Source organism: Rhineura floridana, chromosome 3, assembly GCF_030035675.1.
Source record: "Rhineura floridana isolate rRhiFlo1 chromosome 3, rRhiFlo1.hap2, whole genome shotgun sequence".
In the NCBI taxonomy this organism is placed as follows: domain Eukaryota; kingdom Metazoa; phylum Chordata; class Lepidosauria; order Squamata; family Rhineuridae; genus Rhineura; species Rhineura floridana.
The window spans coordinates 9844249-9864767 of record NC_084482.1 but is presented as its reverse complement, the minus strand read 5'-3'; the positions used below and the strand labels follow the sequence as shown (position 1 = coordinate 9864767).

The 20519-nt window shown below is 43.1% G+C and overlaps 1 protein-coding gene across 1 annotated transcript; it reads right to left on the bottom strand.

Annotated features, from left to right (window-relative positions):
* Positions 1-1400: 1400 nt before the first annotated feature.
* Positions 1401-18374, bottom strand: LOC133382049 (olfactory receptor 1F1-like). The gene is made up of 2 exons (XM_061621707.1): positions 18369-18374; positions 1401-2309 (listed from the first exon to the last, which is right to left on the bottom strand). The coding sequence occupies exons 1-2, from the start codon at positions 18372-18374 to the stop codon at positions 1401-1403; spliced, it is 915 nt and encodes a 304-aa protein (XP_061477691.1).
* Between the last annotated feature and the right edge of the window lie 2145 nt (positions 18375-20519).

Here is a 20519-nt window from a genome sequence, read left to right as displayed (position 1 = left end):
CTGAACTGGCGGTGACCGACCAGGAGAGAGACCTCGGGGTTGTAGTGGACAGCACGATGAAAATGTCGACCCAGTGTGCGGCAGCTGTGAAAAAGGCAAATTCCATGCTAGGGATAATTAGGAAAGGTATTGAAAATAAAACAGTCAATATCATAATGCCGTTGTATAAATCTATGGTGCGGCCGCATTTGGAATACTGTGTACAGTTCTGGTCGCCTCATCTCAAAAAGGATATTATAGAGTTGGAAAAGGTTCAGAAGAGGGCAACCAGAATGATCAAGGGGATGGAGCGACTCCCTTACGAGGAAAGGTTGCAGCATTTGGGGCTTTTTAGTTTAGAGAAAAGGTGGGTCAGAGGAGACATGATAGAAGTGTATAAAATTATGCATGGCATTGAGAAAGTGGATAGAGAAAAGTTCTTCTCCCTCTCTCATAATACTAGAACTCATGGACATTCAAAGAAGCTGAATGTTGGAAGATTCAGGACAGACAAAAGGAAGTACTTCTTTACTCAGCGCATAGTTAAACTATGGAATTTGCTCCCACAAGATGCAGTAATGGCCACCAGCTTGGATGGCTTTAAAAGAAGATTAGACAAATTCATGGAGTACAGGGCTATCAATGGCTACTAGCCGTGATGGCTGTGCTCTGCCACCCTAGTCAGAGGCAGCATGCTTCTGAAAACCAGTTGCTGGAAGCCTCAGGAGGGGAGAGTGTTCTTGCACTCGGGTCCTGCTTGCGGGCTTCCCCCAGGCACCTGGTTGGCCACTGTGAGAACAGGATGCTGGACTAGATGGGCCACTGGCCTGATCCAGCAGGCTCTTCTTATGTTCTTATGTTCTTAAGCGCATACTGTTAAGTTTAGATCACACAATTCAAGTGGATTAAAGTGTTCTGCCATCCTAGCACAAGTTCACTTTAAAAAAAAAAAAAAAAAGAGTCATTCCAGACAACCTGTTTATTGTTTGCAGGGAGATTAGATGATGCTGGCTATTTAATGAGTATTTATAATCTTTTGGAGAAGCAGGTTTGCTGCACAAGACCTCCCAATCTAATTGCAGAACTTGAATTTACTAATATGTGATTGAATCCCACCAGAAAATAGTGACAGTCTAGAAGTGCCCACAGACTTTTTGCAATGGGGAAAGACCAGAATGGAGAAATGGTGAATGGGAAGATATATAACCACTATGTGAGCAAATCAAGATGAATGCTCATTGTCGTGTAACCTCCCCACCAAGAAATCACAATGAATGCTGAATAAAGATGGGCATGGCCTAACCAAATCAAGTTTCAAGCAAATCAGAATAGCAAGCAAATCAGGATAACCAATCAACAGGTTGTCTGGAGGAGCCCTCATTACAGCACAGTGCCTCCTATACCTTGTGACTTCCCCTAACCTATTTATAGTCCCTTAGGGACCCCCACATCTTGTCAAGAAGCCTCCTCAGGGCCCCCTTCATCTCACTGTTCCTCAAGCTGTAGATAAAGGGGTTCAGCATAGGGGTGACCACAGTATACAGGAGAGAAGCCAAGGTGTTCTTCTGGTTTGAGTTCCTAGAGGTAGGCTGCACATAGACCAAACAGAGGGTGCCGTAGAACAGGATGACAACTGCTAGGTGTGAACCGCACGTCGAGGAGGCCTTCCATTTGCCAGTGGATGACGGGGTCCTCGTGATGGCATGGATGATGCAAGCATAGGCGGCCACAATGAATACAAATGGCACTAGAATATCTAGCATGCCTTCTGTCTGTGCCACCATCTTAATGGCCGTAGTGTCTGAACAGGAAAGGCCCAGCACTGGGTAGAATTCACAGAAAAAATGGAGGATTTCCTGGGATGCACAAAAGGAGTGGCGGGATAGCATGAATGTGTACAGCATGGAGTGGAGAAAGGCCAGGAGCCAACACCCATAGGCCATCAGGAGGCAGTGCTTGTGACTCATTATGGCAGTATAGCACAGTGGGCGGCAGATAGCCAGGTAGCGATCGTAGGCCATCGCAGCAAGCAGGAAGTTGTCGCTATTTCCAAAAGCCAATAAAAAATACATCTGAGAGAAGCAACTGGTATGGGATATGTCCTTCTTCTGGGAGAGCAGGTTGCGCAGCATGACAGGGACAGTGGCAGAGGCAAAACCCACATCAGCGAGGGAGAGGTGGCTGAGGAAGAAATACATAGGCGTCTGGAGGAGATGAGTGTCACAGCGGATCAGGAGGACAATCAGCAGGTTGCCCAAGAGGATGTGCAAATACATAGAGAGGAGGAGGAAGAAGATGATGCCTTCATGCTCTGACTGGCTGAAGCGGCGCTGTAGGGTGAATCCAGAGATAAACGTTCAGTTCCCTTGCTCCTTGGTCCACCTGGAGAGAAAAACAGAAGAGACGGGACAGGTAGCAGTCAGATTCTTTGGTATTCAAATGATGGAGGACATAGGGATGTACACACCATACATTTAAAGCACATGGCTTCCCCCACAAAGAATCCTGGGAACTGTAGTTTACTCCTCAGAGCCACAATTCTCAGCACCCTTAACAAACTACAGTTCGCAGCATTCTTCGGGGTGGAAATGTCCTTTAGGTGTGCCTAAAGTTCTCAGGCCCCTTCAGACTGGTGTTGGGGTTGCGATAGTATTCTGCGATATACTATAGCTATAGCTGAAATAAATGTACTGGTTGTTCTGCAATGCTTCCCCAGTGTTACAGCATTATTACCATGTAGATGGGGCGTTCTTTTGTTAGAGCACAACAAAAGCAGAATAACAACAGCAACAGAGAATATTTGTGGTATGAAAAGTTACAGGATTTCAGTAGGAAGCTACAGGATATGCAGCAGTTGGAAATGAAATAGCATGTCCACTCCAAAACCTTTGCAGGATCATGTTTAACCACCCCCAGGGCATTTTTACAGGAATTGTTGCTGGGTGTGTCCATGTTTACATTCAAATGGCTTGCATGTGGAATTCTCTGTACCATGAACAAGCCCTGACATTTGGACTGAGGCAAAAGTGGTTCAACACAACGATAAAAAAGGAGTGAACACAGCCTTGCAAGTGCATTTACACAAGTTACTAGCCCAGCAAAATTCTTACTAGTCTGTCTACCCATCAGTAAATACATGAATTTATAAAGCAAATTAAAACTAAATGGTGCTGCCTAAGATTGGTGCCCTGCTGTAGCAGGATTCTTACAAAAAAAATAAAAGAATGACGATGCAAAGAACCAGACGTCAGTGTACAGGGAGATAGATGTTAAGAGGTTTTTCAGAAAGACTGCTGGTTTGTAATAAACCTAAGAATGATTGTATAATATGCCCCTATGAAGGGCCAGCTCCAGGCATGCCCGGGGCCCTTGGGCACCAGCCTGCCCTGGGCCCCTCTGCTCCCCTTCCACGATCCATGGCAGGAGCATGGATTGCAGGACAGGAGCTTCTAAGCTGCCCACTATTCCCCCGCTTCACCTACCTTTCTTTGCTGTTTTTTTGTGGCTGTGCACACTGCGCATGCAGGGTTGCCATCAATTAAGATGGCGGCCGAAGATTCCATAAGGGGCTGAAGCCTCTGCCACCATCTTGGTTGATGGCACGCACGCGCGTGCATTGCTGCCATCAACCAAGATGGCAGCAGAGGCTTCAGCCCCTTATGGAATCTTTGGCCGCCATCTTAATTGATGGCAACCCTGCGCACACTGCAAAAAATAGCAGAGAGAAAGGTAGGTGAAGCGGGAGATGGTGGGCGGCTCGGAAGCTCCTCCTGTCCTGCGATCCGCGGCGTCTGCTGCGGATTGCGGAAGGGGAGCAGAGGGGCCCCTTAGGGGCCTCTGTAGCTCCAGGGCCCTTGAGCCAGTGCCCCATCTGGCCACCCTTTAGAATCAGCCCTGCCCCTATGTTCTGCTGTTTCTATTCAGTTTCACTACCAATTTCATACCTCTAGCCAGTGTTTCAGTGGCTTCCAGTCTGAATTTGTGTTTTTGGTTCAGTGATTAAATTTATGTCCTTGTCCGTTTGTGTGCAGTGGGTGTCTAAAAGCTAGGACTGAGTGGCCATTTGGACATACAACTAGTACTTTAAAAATGCCTTGACCACCCCAACACCATCATGAGCACAAATCATCATGAATGCACAATTAAAATGAAGTCAGGGTGTTGCTAACCTCAAAACAGTTGGAAGAGAAGGGAAGTGCATTACTTGGCTTCAGTGATGACACAGATCATAGGCTGTTAAGAGCCTACTACATCTGAACTTCAGTCTCCACTTTTCCCTTCTAAGAGTAGGAATACAGTTTTCCTAGGCATGGCTTGCAGAATGCTGAAAATCTGCACTGTTAATCTGATTTAAGTTCTGGTTTAGGTTCCGGACATTTAAAAAAGTATATATATTGCAGCAGCAAAAGTACTAAAACACCAGACTGAAAATGTTACATCTGTACAAAGCCTAATGGTGCAATCCTGTGCAAGTTTACTCAGAAATAAGCCCCACGAAATGTTGGAGAATTTTAGGGATCTTGGACTGGGGGTCCTTGAAGAAATTTGAAGACACAGGCTTGAAGCAAAAAGGTAGGCCTTTATTCTTTACAAGCATATGCAGGGTCAGCCTCCCAGAGAGTCTGGTGAGGACTGCAATGAGACACTGTCTGCATAGCTCTTTTATACAGTTCTAATGCAGCATGTGACATTAGTTTACCAATCCCACAAGTTCCTTCCAACATAACATAACAGTTCCTCCTCTTTGCAATCTTTCCAAACCAATCAGAAAACATTAGGTAATTCTACTCTCTAGTTACATGAACACATGTACAGGTAATTTGTAATTGTCTTAATATACTTCTTATTCCAATTTTCTGTCTGTCTTACTAATATCACCATTGTTCTGCTGTCCCCCATGACTAATGCTCTTCCAGGCTAGTTGAAACCAGTTACTATCATATACTACATTCTACTATTGTGAATGGGCTTTCATGCATACCCAGTACTTTCTATTTTCCATTGTTCTTGATTGGCCAGGCTAACCCAGGTACACCTGGGGATATTACAACATGTTCCTTAACGATACCAGGCTGGGTTTGGCTTGCTCAACTTAGGGTGACTGGAAGTTCATGAGCACCACAGTTTTATTAGTTTGCTATGGAAAAAATGGAAATTGACTGCCTTCAAATCGATCCCAACTTATGGCGACCCAATGAATAGGGTTTTCATGGTAAGCAGTATTCAGAGGGGGTTTACCATTGCCTTCCTCTGAGGCTGAGAGGCAGTGACTGGCCCAAGGTCATCCAGTGAGCTTCATGGCTGTGTGGGGATTCAAACCGTGGTCTCCCAGGTCGTAGTCCAACATCTTAACCACTACACCTCACTGGCTCTCAGTTTGTTATAGGGGTTCTTATTTCTTATGATTTCTTAGAAATCCCATTCCTGTCTTAAAGAAAATGCATCTCTAAAGAGAAAGGGTTATGATTAAAGTTCTGGACTATCACTGGAGACCACACAGTTAAGAAAAGGCACTGGGTGATTCTGGCCAGCCACTATCTCTCAGTCTCAGGGAAATATAAAAGGCAAACTACTTCGAATACCTTTTTACCATGAAAACCCACTTACAAACACACTGGGACATCTTAAAATGTGTGCTAAAGCTCATTCATTCCTACCTTGATAATGTTACAACATTTTTCTGCTAGTCGGAGGCATTGCTCAACAGAACAAGAATAAGATATATTTGATTGCCAACTATTCCTTCACTAAAAATTAGTTTCCCAGGATCAAACGGTTTAAAATGTCAATCAGAGGTTACATGCTTATCATACAGCCACGAGAGTGGCTGTATACTATAGCCAGCATTAATTTTTCACATTCCGCAACGTTAAATTGAAAATACCTCCATGCCATTCTGATGCTTCCCATAAGCTCATTTCAAAACAAAACCTTACAAAACTTATACTCCTGAACTCAGAAATGCTTGCTTAACAACCCTCTCAATTTTCATGGCGATACACAAAACAGTCAGAGAGAATAGAGAGTTCAAAGTCTAAAAAGAGAGAGAGAAAACCCAGAGCCCTTTTGGACTTTTTTCTCTGAGAGTTCTCATCTGTTGAAATTCATTAAAAATCAGCCATGTTCACAGAGTACCTGTATTCCTAATACTGACCTTGCCCCATACTCTGACCTTCATCTACTGCAGTTTAAAAGTTAAAAAAATGCCTGGTTGATTTTTAATTAATTTAAGAAATTTTGGCTGGAACCCTATGATAACGTGGGGCATGCTCAGTAAGAACCAACTGTCAGTGTTCTAAAAAGCCTCACAGCTGCTGGGCTTGGCTAATCAGGGGGCCACACCCACACCAGACTTTGATTTCATGTGAGACAGTCATGGCTTCCCTCAGAGAATCCTGGGAAGTGTAGTTTGTGAAGGGTGCTGAGAGGAGACTGCTATTCTCCTGAGAGAATGGTTTAACAGTCAGCCACTCTGAGTGAAGGTCCGTGAGGGGAACAAGGCATCTCCTAGCAGCTCTCAGCACCCTTCACTAACTACACTTTCCAGGATTCTTCGAGAGAAGCCATGACTGTCCAAAGTGAAATAAAGGCCTGCTGTGGATGTGGCCAGGGACAGCTTTGGTTTAAATTTGGGTGGGAGGCTACATGTGCCTGCTGTAGAATAAAAAGGTGGGGGAAACTCTGAAAAGCAGTGATACTGTTCACAATGTTTTCCTTTTGGAAAGGGTTTTCCCCTCTGCCCAGTGCCCACCCACCCAATCTCCTCCCCTCCCCCTCCCAGCCCCTCCCCTGGGTCAGTGTTGGACTATGACCTGGGAGACCAGGGTTCAAATCCCCACACAGCCATGAAGCTCACTGGGTGACCTTGGGCCAGTCACTGCCTCTCAGTCTCAGAGGAAGGCAATGGTAAAACCACCTCTGAATACCATTTACCATGAAAACCCTATTCAAAGGGTCGCCATAAGTTCAGTCGACTTGAAGGCAGTCCATTTCCATTTTCAAACATGATTGCAATAAATCCCATTGAACTGGAAAAGTATGCAAATGATCAAACTAGGGTTGCCAGGTCCAGCCTCCAAGAGGTCTTCTGTATCTTTAAAGGTTGTGCAGGGAGAAAGGAGAATTTCACCTTGTAGTTTTTCCCATTAGAGTGTTGCAAGAAAACCTGTACTTGGCTCAATTTTCTCTTCTCTTAAAAATACAGAATCATTCTCAGGCCCTGAGCCTGACAACCCTAGATCAAACCCACCCACCCTTCTCCCTCCTATCCCCTCCCTCTTGCCCATTCCCTCCCCCTTTCTTTGCCCCTCCCTACCCATCCCCTTCCAATCCCCTCCTTCCCCTTCCTCCTCCTTCCACTCCCTTTCCTCCTCTCCATGGTCAGTTTTACCTATCTTAAGCATGATTGCACAGAAGTAAATACCACTGAACTCTATAAGCATGCAAATGATTGAACCTGCCCTCCCCTCCCCCTTCCTTTGCCCTCCTCCAATACGCTCCTTCCTCCTCCCCCATGGTCAGTTTTTCCTATCCTAACCATGATCGCAAAGGAGTAAATCCTATTGACCTCAATAAGCAGGCAAATGATCAGACCTGCTTTCCCCCTCCTTCCCCTCTCCTCCCCCTTCCTCCTCCCCCCTCTTCCTTCTTCCTCCTCCCCTGCCCACTCCAGCCCTCCCTCCCTCCCCCGGGTCAGTTTTACCTATCCTAAGCATGATTGCACAGGAGTAAATCACACTGAACTCAATAAACATACAAATTATTAAACCTGTCCTTCCCCTCCCCCTCCTGCCTGCTCCCATCCCAGTCCTCACCTCTGCCTTTTCTCCCCTCCCTCCTCTTCTTCCTCCTCCTCCCCTCCTCATCCCCTGTGGTCAGTTTCACCTATCCTAAGCATGATTGCAGGGGAGTAAATCCCACTAAACTCAATAAGCATACAAATGATCAATCCATTCTCAGCAAACTTGCACAGGATCCCATTTCTTACCTCCCGGATTAAAAAGCAGGGAAATTCACTAACAGGCAAAAAACCTTGTGGTTTAAGAATGTACCTATAGCCCACAGATATTTCTATCAAACTTTTAAAAGCAGGGAAATTGGGCAGCTATAGTGAATGCACCAAGGGAGCAGGAGACCTGACCTCCTCTCTGAAATATTGGACTGCCCTACAAAATTGTCAAAATGCAAACACAATTTGGGTTGGTCTTTCACAGTCCAATACTCCTGTGTAGCTTGGAAGAATTTGGTAACATGTGCCTCTGAGCATATGGTGAGTGGTAGCAACACCTGCAATCAGCCCAAATAATAGAAAGAAGACATGTGCTGGCTGATCTTGTTTTAGCAGGGAGGAAGCAACATTATTAAGACAGTTAATATAGTTCAGATGGTCACTTTAAATATGTCTGATTTACTTTGCAATTTTAGTGAAGTTTCCTATAGGAAATCATTTTCTTTTGTTTCTGTGAATATGTGAAGTACAGCAACACTTTGCAAAATTTACACTAAAAAAACTCCAAACCTAATTGTGGAATAATGGCACTGACTTCTGCAGAATAGTCTCCAGTGGACCTCAGAAGTGTCTCAATTTGCACAAGATAAAACAGTGGGAGGTGAAATATATTCTAGCAAAATGCTAGGTGTGCTCTATGTTTTTAATTGACCGTGCCCACCTTGCCTTACATGAAGTGATTTAAACATAGGAGGCTGAAAACATGCTCCCTTTTTTTCCTAACACCTAGAGTCATTGCTGAAGTAGCAACATATTGTAATCAGTCTGATTTGACATCAAACTGCAGGTTCAGATTCAACTGTTAATGCACTCAAAATAGAAATAGAACATGACCAACAATTTGAAATACAAAAGGCTATCTTCACCATCATATGACACTGACCAATAAAAAGGTGTTGAAATTAATAAAAATAAATTTGACACAGATTTCTAGGATGAATAATGAGGGAAATAAAAATTTTCTAGTTTAGATTATCTGTAGAAACATTAGTAACACAGGAAAGGAGCAAAATAAGAACACCAACAAACATACAAAAATATAATTCTCCATCTTTGGAGATAGCAGGTATTGCCACCACTGCAGAGCTTGGAAAAGTTACTTTTTTGAACTACAACTCCCATCAGTCCAATCCAGTGGCCATGCTGGCTGGGGCTGATGGGAATTGTAGTTCAAAAAAGTAACTTTTCCAAGCTCTGACATATGCTCAGAGGCACGTTACCAAATTCTTCCAAGCTACACAGCAAGTGGATTGGACTGTGAAAGACCAACCCAAATTGTGTTTCTATTTTGACAATTTTGTAGGGCAGTACAATATTTCCTGCTCCCCTGGTGCATTCACTATAGCTGCCCAATTTCCCTGCTTTTAAAAGTCTGATAGAAATATCTGTGGCCTATAGGTACATTCTTAAACCGCAAGGTTTTTTGCCTATTAGTGAATTTGGTTTTGAACAATATACTCATTAATTAAAGTCAGTCACACACAGGCCTATTTTGGCAAAGCAGGAGTTCACAGTGAGGCGAATTTGACCATTGCCTGTTATCCAGGCCTGTACTCACCGGCCTGATTTTTAATGCTAGGATTTTTAGGGTAACCTATATAACCTATGGGACTTGTATATATGTAAATAAAATGAAGTTAGGGAACCAGGGTTGAGAAGTTCAGGCTGAATTGCCACTTGCCTCTCTGTGAGGCTGCATTTTAGGGAGTCTCAAAGGCCTGTGGACCCTTTTGCTTAGTTCCTTTGTGACTTTGTTATATTTCATAAGCCTATATCTTCTTATATCTATGTTTATATGTGTGGATATATAAAAATTATCCATTATATATTCAGTTAAGTTTACTCCCCTGAAAAGATGCACAAGATCAGAGCCTAAGATTGTCATGTCCTTACCCTCTTTTCTCTGGTTCCTGAAAATGTCAGCATAACAATTTAGTTAAAAATATTTATCCAAAAATTGTGAAGCAGAGCATTCAGTGCCCCTCTTGCAGGACAACTTTAAGCAACGTTGCTCAGAAGTAAGTCCCATTGAATTCAGTTGGCTGTACCTTCTAGTAAGTGTGATTGCAGTCTACTTTCCCATCAACCAATCTGGGGCTCACTGGAAAAACCAACTTGTGTCCTGGAATAATGAAGCTCCACTCCTCCAATAATGGAAACCATTTGAAACCCAGGTAATCATAGACTTACGACATAATAGAGTTGGACCTTGGAGATCACCTGTCCAACCCTCTGCTCAATACAGGGTCTGTAACGCAGGATGCAAGTACAGCATGCTTGACAGATGGCCTGATCCAACCTCTGTCTAAATGCCTTTGATGAAGGGGAACGCACTACCTTCCAAGGTAATCTATTCCACTATCAAACAGCTCTTGGGGTTGAATCCATGTTAGTTCTACTCAGAGTAGACCCACTAACATTTATGGACACAAGTTTGGCATGTCCATTATTTTCAATAGGTCTGTTCTAAATAGAACTGATATTGGATTTAACCCTTGCAGGAAGGAAATTTGTCACCCTCTGTTCTCCACCTGTTCATTCTATTCCTGTCTTCTTGATCAGCAGAGAACAAGTCTGCTCCACCTTCAGTGTGGCAGCTCTTCAGGTATTTGAAGACCACTACTGTCATTCTTCTCCTTAATCTTCTCTTCTCCAGGGTCCAGGTTACAGCTTCTTTTCAAAGTACTTCATGGGACTTGGTTTCCAGAACTCTCCTTGTCACCTTTGTTGCCCTTCTCTGGAAGGAAGATGAGCCCTCATCACATCTGGTTTGGTAAGCATGGAACTGCATGAACATGGGCAAGGGAAAACAACACAAACTGGGCACAAGGCACAAATCAAAGGGTTGTTAGTACTACTTTTAAAGGAGTAAGTGAGAAGACTGTCTACTGCAGAAGTGGGGAACCTGTGGCCCTCCAGATGTTGGACTCCATCTCCCAACCCATGAACCTCAGTCAGCATGGGCAATGATCAGCTATGATTGGAATTGTAGACAAACAACATCTGGAAGGCTGCAGGTTCCCCAACCCTGGTGTAGTGGGAAGGAGTGGGTTGTTCCTCATTCAGGCTGTTTTAATTAAGATTTCCTTAACACAGCAGGTGGAAATAATAGGTCTGGCTTCAGATCTGCTGAGCAATTAAAGCAGATGATTAGGACTTGGGGGTAAGATCAAGTGTTTGTAGTCCTGTTCTGAACAGCTGCTAGACAGCGAGCCTTGCCCTGTTGTCTAATGTGTAAGGCAGAGAGCATGTATCTTTAGAAAAAAGATCACCTGGACTTCCCAAAGGCATCTAGCTGGCTGCTTCTGGAAACAATCCTGGACGAGGTAGACCTGTGGCCTCCTCCATCAAAGTGGTTCTTCTTCCTGCAAAGCAACAGGTCTGGGCTTTGGGAAAGCCACATCTATTTCACTAAACCAGCACGTTGCCTCTGGAGGGGAAGGCAGCTTTCCTTGGGGAGCTCATTAATGCAAATGTTGTTACTCTTGTCATTTTTGATAATCAATTTTTAAAGAGAGCTCTGAAGATGGCTTGACCGCTGACTTCCCAGGAGGAATCGCTCCGCCTGTGCAGCCTCTGAGACGAGCTCCCGTCTCAGAGGAAGCTTTTTCAGTTATAAAACTAGTCAGAAGATTTTTTGACAGGAAAAAATTTTCTCCCAGGTAAGGGAGAAACGAAGAGATTATCCACAGAAAGCTTCGTTTTGTTTGCTGGACTGGAATTCATTGGAATTGCCTATGAAGGAAGGTATCCAGCAACGTCGGACGGAGCCAGGGATTACAAACAGGCTCTAACTGATTAAGTGAGATGTGTTTTTTTTCTTTTAAGAAAAACGGAAATTAACAGGCAAGCATCCTTCTTCTATTATCATCATTTAGTTATCATTACTGCAAAAGAGATTTGTCAAAGAGACAGCAACAAAGAAGCCCTGGTGAGTTATAACTTTCTCTTTTACATGCGGAATTAAGGAGGAAGAAAATCAAAATAGCCTATCTTTGTTTTTATTGCAAAAAGCTGGCATGGAATTGAGCATTTTAAAGATATAAACGGATGAGAGGCATCTAATTTGAAGAGAACATTTGATTTATTTGACATTTGAGTATTTTATGTCTGGGACTATTTTTTCTGGTCTACTTTTTTTTTTTTTTGGCGAATCTGCTTATTCTTTATGTTACTAACCATTTGGACGCTGTGAACTAAATTTGTTTTGGACATATAAGAGATAAGGCAGTTCGTGCTGTCTAGAGGGTGATGTCATCTGGCTTGGAAGATTTAACTCATTTGTGACTGGAAAAAGAAATAAACTGTTCTTTGCTTGTGTACAGTGACTATATTGGAATTGAAGGGGTTTTGTTCTTTTGGTTTCAAGAATGACAATCAAAAAGGTCGCTGAGACCCTGGATGTTCAGGAAGGGGTTCTCTCTCTAAATATGTTTCAGAAAATAATGAATGAGATCAAGCTAACAAAACAAGAGCTGGGACAGAACAGGCAAGAGATGAAAATTGGATTTGGCAAAATGAGACAGGAGCTGAAAGAAATTCAGGATTCTATAACTGGACAAGAAAAAGAACATGAAAGAAAGATCAAAGGGAAGGCTCAAGCTTTGGAGATTGGAGTAGATTTATTAAATATGGACCTGGAAAAAGATTTGGATTTTATGGTTGTGATGGATCCTAAAGACAAATATTACTGTTTGGAATTCAGCACTGTCCCTGAAGGAATTGGTGAAGAGATTAGAGATAAAGATATCAATGGCTCGAAAAAATTCCTGGATTGGAAGGATTTGATGGAACTTGAAATAGAGAAAGTATATAGAATTAATTCCAGATATGTGACAATGGAAAAACTCTCAAGAGATGTGCAGGTGCATTCTGTAAAAAAGAGGAACAGAGATACAACCTTACAACAACATTTCAGTAACACATTCAGAATGGATGGCAAGGATTTATTTGTGATCAAAGAAATTCCTATCAGACTCTTATTATATGACTATGGCAGCAGGATTATTGGGTGTGCAAAGATGGAAGATGGAAGATGGAATCATTATGACAGCAAGATTATTGGGTGTGCAAAGATGGAAGATGGAATCAATATTGATAATGGGAGAAGAGCTATTGAAATTACTGGACTTAGTAGACCTGAAGAGATGGATTAATTGACATGTCTATTTGGAGAAAAATTGATGGATATATATCTCAAGGATTAGTAACTTCTCTTTGACTTTTTGGGGAAAGAATAAAATGATGTTAATGAGATTTGATACCAATTAAGATAACCACTGGAGGAAGTGATTGTATAATTTTATTAAGAGACAGGTTTGTTATATATCATAGACCTATAGCTAATCTACGACAAATTGGAAGTCAATAGTTTTTATTGTAATAGTTATTAATTTGTTTTGTTTGTTTTGTTTTGTCTTTGAAACTTTGAATAAAAATTAATGATAAAAAAAAATGAAAATGGCTTGACCAAGACATCTTCTCAAGTGGCACGTGCACCAACTCCTTTCATCTCTCCGCCATCTCCACCTTCTCAAGTTGAGATCTCCATCTGCTGAAGTTCAGATGAGAACACAGTAAACTGAAGCACATTTTAGCAGAAAACCATTTAAATACCATCCTTTTCTCCTAAGGAAAACCTCAGTTTTTTGTGCCCCCCCTTTTAAATAAACGCAAGTGGTCATTTGTTGTAGGGATTGGGAACCTGTGTGGCCCTCCAAGTGCTGTTGGACTCCCATCAGCCCCACCCATCATGGCCAATATAATTTTGAGTCTGGGGAGCCATAGGTTATACATATCCAATTGACTGAGTGGTACCCCACCCCAATGCGCATGGGGGCACTTGGTTAGCCAGTCATCTATGAGTGGTCCCCATCCATTAGCAGAGGGTGTGATGCTCCAACATGGCTCCTTCCCCACCATATATGGGATGTGTGAATTGCTTTGGGAGACAATATTGTCCATAAAGCAAGATTATCATCATCCCCCTCTGCCTGAGGCAGGACATCCACATCTGAAGCATTCCCAACTGATGGGATGCCTGTCCTCTACTTGTAGACCTCCATGAAGGGAGAGCCCATCACCCCCCTAGGCAACTGATTGCATTGCCAAACTGCTGTTATTGTCAAGACATCCCTCCTAATGTCTAATGGAAATCTACCCTAACCGCATTGGGCTGTATCCTATGAGGCACATGTTACGAAATTTTTCCAAGCTCAACAGGAAGTGGATTGGACTGTGAAAGACCAACCCAAACTGTGTTTGCATTTTTATAAATTTGTAGGGCAGTCCAATATCTCAGAGAGCAGGTCAGGTCTCCTGCTCCCCTGGTACATTCACTATAGCTGCCCAATTTCCCTGCTTTTTAAAGTTTGATAGAATATTTGTTGGCTACAGGTACGTTCTTAAACCGCAAGGGGTTTTTTGCCTGTTAGTGAATATGAGATCTAAATCTGTAATATGGCTGCTGTGTTTTGGACCAGTTGACATTCTGAGTTGTCTTCAAGGACAGCCCCATGTAGAGCACGTTGCAATAATCCCATCCGGAAGTTACCAGAGCATGGAGTACTGTGGCCAAGTCTTCTCTATCCAAAAGGGGCCAAAGCTGGCAAACCATATGCAGCTGGGAAAAGTCACTCTTAGCCACCAAGGCCACCTGAGCCTCCAGTGACACTGTTAGATCCAAGAGTACCCCCAAGTTGAGGACCTGCTCCTTCCAGGGGAGTACAACCCCAACCAGAACAGGCCATCTCCCCACCTTCTGGGTATAAGAACTCTGGATGCATAACACCTCTATCTTTTCAGGATTTAGCCTCAATTTATCCAGTCCATCACTGTCTCCAAGCACCGATCTAGTACCTCAACTGCCTTTCCCAATTCAGATAGAACAGAGAGACAGAGCTGGGTGTCACCTGCATATTGATGACACCCCACTCCAAATCTCCTGATGACAGCTCCCAGCAGCTTCATATAGATGTTAAATAGTATGGGGGACAAGGTGGAACCCTGTAGAACACCAAAGGACAATTCCCATGGTACCAAACAGTTGCCTCTTATAACTACTTTTTCAAAGCAGCCTTGAAGGTATGAACAGAACCAGTGAAGCACAGTGCCCCTAGCCCCCACCTCCCTGAGAAGCTCCAGGAAGTTACCATGATCAATTGTATCAAAAGCTGCTGAGAGCTCAAGGTGAACAAGCAGGGTTGCACTCCCCTGTGACAGTATGACTGGTGTGACTCAGCTGAGATCAGGGGTGTCTCCAGACTGCCACTGTTTTCCAGGAGGGATTCAAGTACATACCAGAAATTTAGGTTCTGCAGAATTAAAGTGGATTAAAGCACTCTGTCACACTAGTGCAGCAAATGTACTTTAAAAAAGAATTGGACTTTTTACGGTTTAGAAACGGATGGGGAAATGCAATTAAAAGTATCAGGAAGAACAAGTGATTAATGGGAAGACATTTAAACATCATGCAAGCAAATTAAGATGAATGCTCATTGTTGTATAACTTCCTCCCCACAAACAAATCAGACCAGATGCTCAATAAAGACCAGATATAATCTAACCACCATGTAAGCTTTATGTGAACAAATCAGGATGCATGCTTACTATACAGGTCATCTGGAAAAGCCCAGTTCATGACCTCCTCATCTACTACTACTGGCAATCACTTGTGACCGAGTAAGATTGTCTTCCAAAATAGGTCTTTAACAGTGGATCCGTAAGTGACTGTGGAGGCCAATGATCTATGTAGCCTGCAACAACTAAGTCGGATCATCAGACTTCCACCAAATCAGCCTACTATGCAACTAAGAGCACCACAATCAGTGTACACTGCATTCAAGTCACCTGAAGAATAGCCTCTAGTGACCCAACCATAAAGGCAAACACATGTAATTTTTTAAAATTCGTTTTTAGATTCACACCTAAGACATTTTAAGTCAGAAATGGCTAACTTGTGGCCCTCCAGAAGTTGCTGGATACAACTTCCATCACCGCCATTGGTCATGCTAGCTGGGGCTAATGGGAGTTAGAGTCCAACAACATCTGGAGGCCACAGTTTCCCCAGCCCTTGTTTAAATGCAGACCTCACAAGTGGGGAGAGGGCTGTAGTACTCAGGTCTTGCTTTCAGGCTTCTCACAGACATCTGGTTGGCCACTGTGAGAACATGATGCTGGATTGGAATAGATGGGTCATTGGCCTGATCCATCTGGGGTCTTATGTTCTTATGAACACAACAAAGATGTGTAGATACACTTGTCTGGGAGCTGTGTTTGGCTGTTGATCCTTGTTTAGAGGCAACAGTTTGCTGTTGGATAATGTGGGCAATGGCCCATTGGTGGCAGAGAAAAACAATAAAACTCTTAATCAGTAGCTGTCAGGATAGAACTGTTCTGCCCTGCCACACAGATAAATCCATGTGTTTTGTGCCAGCAGAGAGTTACGGTTAAAAAGCTCCCCAAGGGTCATTCTGCAGTTTTCACAGTCCATGCATGCCCTATCCACTGAAATACCACACCTTCCAGTTTGTTTACGGGGCCAATCTCCTCAGCAGCTACCAAAGCACCTTTGTGCCCATCCTAGGAAGAATGCCAGAGCAAAGGAGGCTGCTATCATCTTCTCCACTGATCCCTTGAAGCAAAAAAACCCAATCAGTGCTCCTCCTGACACCACATTCTGAATTCCTTACTGATACACAAAATAAAGGAGAAAAAACCCTGTTCTTATCTGAAATTTTCAAGCTTTGGAAGATCAATTCCACCACCACCACAAGGTTCCCCACTGATTATTTTCACTTTTGCATCTTTTTTCCAGCCAGCATCCAGTGCAAATGTTTAGTGGAACTCATGAATTTAAGGGTTTCTCAGTTCCCTTTTTGTACTAGATAATATCTTGAGCCACCAGCTCTAATTTTCTTCCCCACCCTTTAAACTGGCAGTCTTTTATTCCTCTCTGGACTGTCTTGTTCAACATCTGGAATACTTTGGATCTGAGTTTGAATCTCACATCAGGTAAGTCTCCTCCTCTTTCTGCTTCTATAACTTTTCTGCTTCTATAACTTTTCTGCTTCCTAAGGCTGGAACTTGTGGCCCTCTAGATGTTGGGCTTCAACTCCCATCAGCACCATCCATTGTGGCCAATGGTCAGGGATTTTATTTTATTTTATTTAAAAGCATTTCTAAAACCATTTAACTTCCAAGCAGTGTACAGAAATACAAACATAAAGGCAGTAAAACAGTATCATAAAGACAGGAATTCAGGATCCAATCTTATGGGTCAGGGAACTCCTGGACAAAAAGATGTCTTAACAACAGGTGTGGGGAACCTTTGACCCGCCAGATGTTTTGGGATGAACACACTGCTTCGTTTCCAGTCGGTGCATGTCCCTTAACTTCCTGCTGAAATCCTGTAATTTTTTATACCACAAATGTTCCAGTTTATTTTTTTTACCCACTTTTGTTGCGTTATAGCGCAAGAGTGCCCCCTCCAGATGGCCATAATGCCGTAATATTGGGGAAGCATTGCAGAACAACTAATTATGTGGAATAATGAGTGAATGGCCCTGTATAAATCCACCACTCATGCACAATGATTGCATCAGTGACATATTGCAGAATGCATTGATCTGGAGGGACCCTAAAGCCACTTTCAGCTTTCTTAAAAACTGCTGCCTGTCTCCCATCCAAGTCCCTGTCATCATCTTCTTTGGAAATCGTCCCCTGCAAACAAACACCTGAAATGGCACCTCTGAGGAAGGTTCATTCCTTCTCTTGCTAAGAGTTTGACAAGTATGCAGACTCTTTGGTGCATGCTTTGTCTTCACCTGTTGTAAAACTATTAATTTTGCCACAAGTACTGCCCTTGCAAGCCAAAGATTAATATTCCTTGAAAATGCCCAAGTAGCTGGAATGTATCCCAAAGGGAAGGAGATGAAATGCAAAAGTACATTTTATTGACAGAGGACTCTTCCCCAAGACAGTTTCTTGTGGACTTGCTCCTGCTCCTGTATCCATGTTTTGCACAGCATTCATATAACGTTGTCCTCATCAAAATGCCATCCCATATCCCCCCACCATTTAATCTGGATTTACCATTTTCACAAGGTTGTTTTACTTATGATTTTCTGCAGAAATGGTAAATCTGGATTAAATGGGAAAATAATATGGTGCCCAGAATTTTATGAATTCAGTCAAAAGGGAAATGGGCTTATAGACAACTTTAAAAGAAGTGTATTTATTTAAAAGAGGTTAATTGACTGATTGATTTTCTCACATTTATATTCCACCTTTCTTCTGTTATGGAACCAAAGGCAGAGTCCGTGTGGATAATTCATGTGGAAAAAGTTATCAATGGTTTCTCGCCCTGATGGCTATGTGCTACCTGCATGATCGGAGGCAGCACGTCCCTCAATAATAGGTGCTCAGGAACAGCAGTGGGTAAGGGTTACTGCACTCACGTCTTGCTTGTGGTTTTCCCATAGGCATCTGGTTGGCCACTGTGGGAAACTGAATACCCAATTAGATAGGCCTTTGATTTGATCTAGAAGGGCTCTTCTTACGTTCTGAATATATAAGAGCATCATCTATAATATTCTTCTTTAGAGATACTTCAGTATATATTTTAAAAATGAGAACAATCTTGATGCATAGGCTTAGAAATCACACGAGATGGAAATTGTAATGAATTTGAGCATAATTTTAATCCAATCCCACATTTTCTTAACTTTTTCAAACATCTAAGAACCATGAGCACTAGAAACAGCCTTAAAAAAAAAAGAGTACATCTCAGATTCTGTGAATCCTAGTAAGAGCCCACAGACCAGGTAAGGTATTTATCCAACCCACATTTAGACAGTTAGGAGGCTCATAATTGATTGGTCACAATGCTTACTATTACACTTTTTTTAAAAAAAGGAAAATCACCCAACCCTCCAGCTCCTCATCCTTTAGACAAATGGATTTCAAACTGTGTTCTGGGATTTACAGGATGCCTATGGTTTCTTTGGAGCTTCTCGGTGATTCCTGGATGAAAAGATGTGTAATGGTGATAAGCTTCTGTGAGAGACAGCTTGATCAATGTCCTTGTTACCCAACATCCTGTGTAATGTGCCATCAGAGGACACTGTTGAGTGCATTCTTGGTTGCATGCAAGGCAATGGGAAAAACTTAATGGGCCTGACCAGTGGGCCATGTAAACGGAGAGTATGCCCTAACATATACCCCAGCACCCACACAGAGATGAGTAGAAGTTCTTTATCAGACTACCTGAGATAGAAAAAGTAACCTCAGGTCAAATCAGAACTACTGCTCTTGATCAGCTTTCCCCAACCTGGTGCCCTGTAGATGTTTTGGACTCCCATCAGTCCCAGCCAGCATGGCCAATGGTCAGGAGAGTTGAGCGCTGCATCCCAAAACATGTGGAGGGCACCAGATTAGGGCTGATCTAGATCATGACCCACTACTGAGTCTACCATGATTTTCGAGCTTCAGCCAGTATACATGGGGTTCATTTTATCCTCCCAACTACCCTATGAGGAAGATTAGGCTGAGAGATCGTGACTTGCCAAAAGGCCACCCTACAAGTTGAGCAGGGATTTGAACATGGGTTTTCCAAACCCAGCACTGTAGCCACTGTATTTAACGCAAACTTCAGGATCAAAATTCTACTTTATTTATTTATTAATTATTTGATTTATATCCCGCCCCTCCAAGCAGGAGCCCAGGGCTCTATATGTGAATAGAAAACTTATTATCTAAGTGCCCATCTATAAGAATGTAAGATCTCTTGCGAGATCATGCCAGTGGCTCATCTGAGTCCAGCATCCTGTTCTCACAGTGGCCAACCAGTGGTATAACCAGGACATGAGCACAGCACTATTCTTCCCATTTATGCTCCTCAGCAACTATCCATGCACAAGATGGAGGTATTTGCAGGCTTGGGGAGAACCCCAAATTTGCAGAAATGCAAACCCTAAAAGTGGGGGAACCAAGAGCAGCCCAATGAGGACTGAGTATACTTAGTGACCACAGAATGTTCAGTGTCTGTTGCCAGGAAGAACTGGATAATTTGGGAGGGGGAGAGATGGAATGGAGGAGGAGGGTATGGCTGGCTGGTTGAAACCCTGAACAGGGGCACTTCACATTGCAACATTCTGTTTTAGGCTGCATACAAGCCATACATATAAGCACATTTAAAGCATGTTTTCCTCCCTCAACTAACAACAAAACCTAGTAACAGTAGTTTCTTAAGGGTGCTGGGAATTGTAGCTCTGTGAGGGGTGAACTACAGTTCACAAGGTTCTGCGAGGGTGGGTTACTTTAAATATATGGTGTTTACGCAGAGAAAGTGGCTAAGAGAATTCTAGAGAAAATGCTCTGCCCGTCTCCAAACTCTTCCACTCTGTCACACTCCTTACATTTTGTCGTGTCCCCCCCCGCCTCCTCCCCCATCTCTGTAGTATCTGGGAAGATGAGGAGGTTGAGAGTCCATTCAGGATGCTTCTCAATCTCTTGTTCTCCTCCTCAGCTGAGC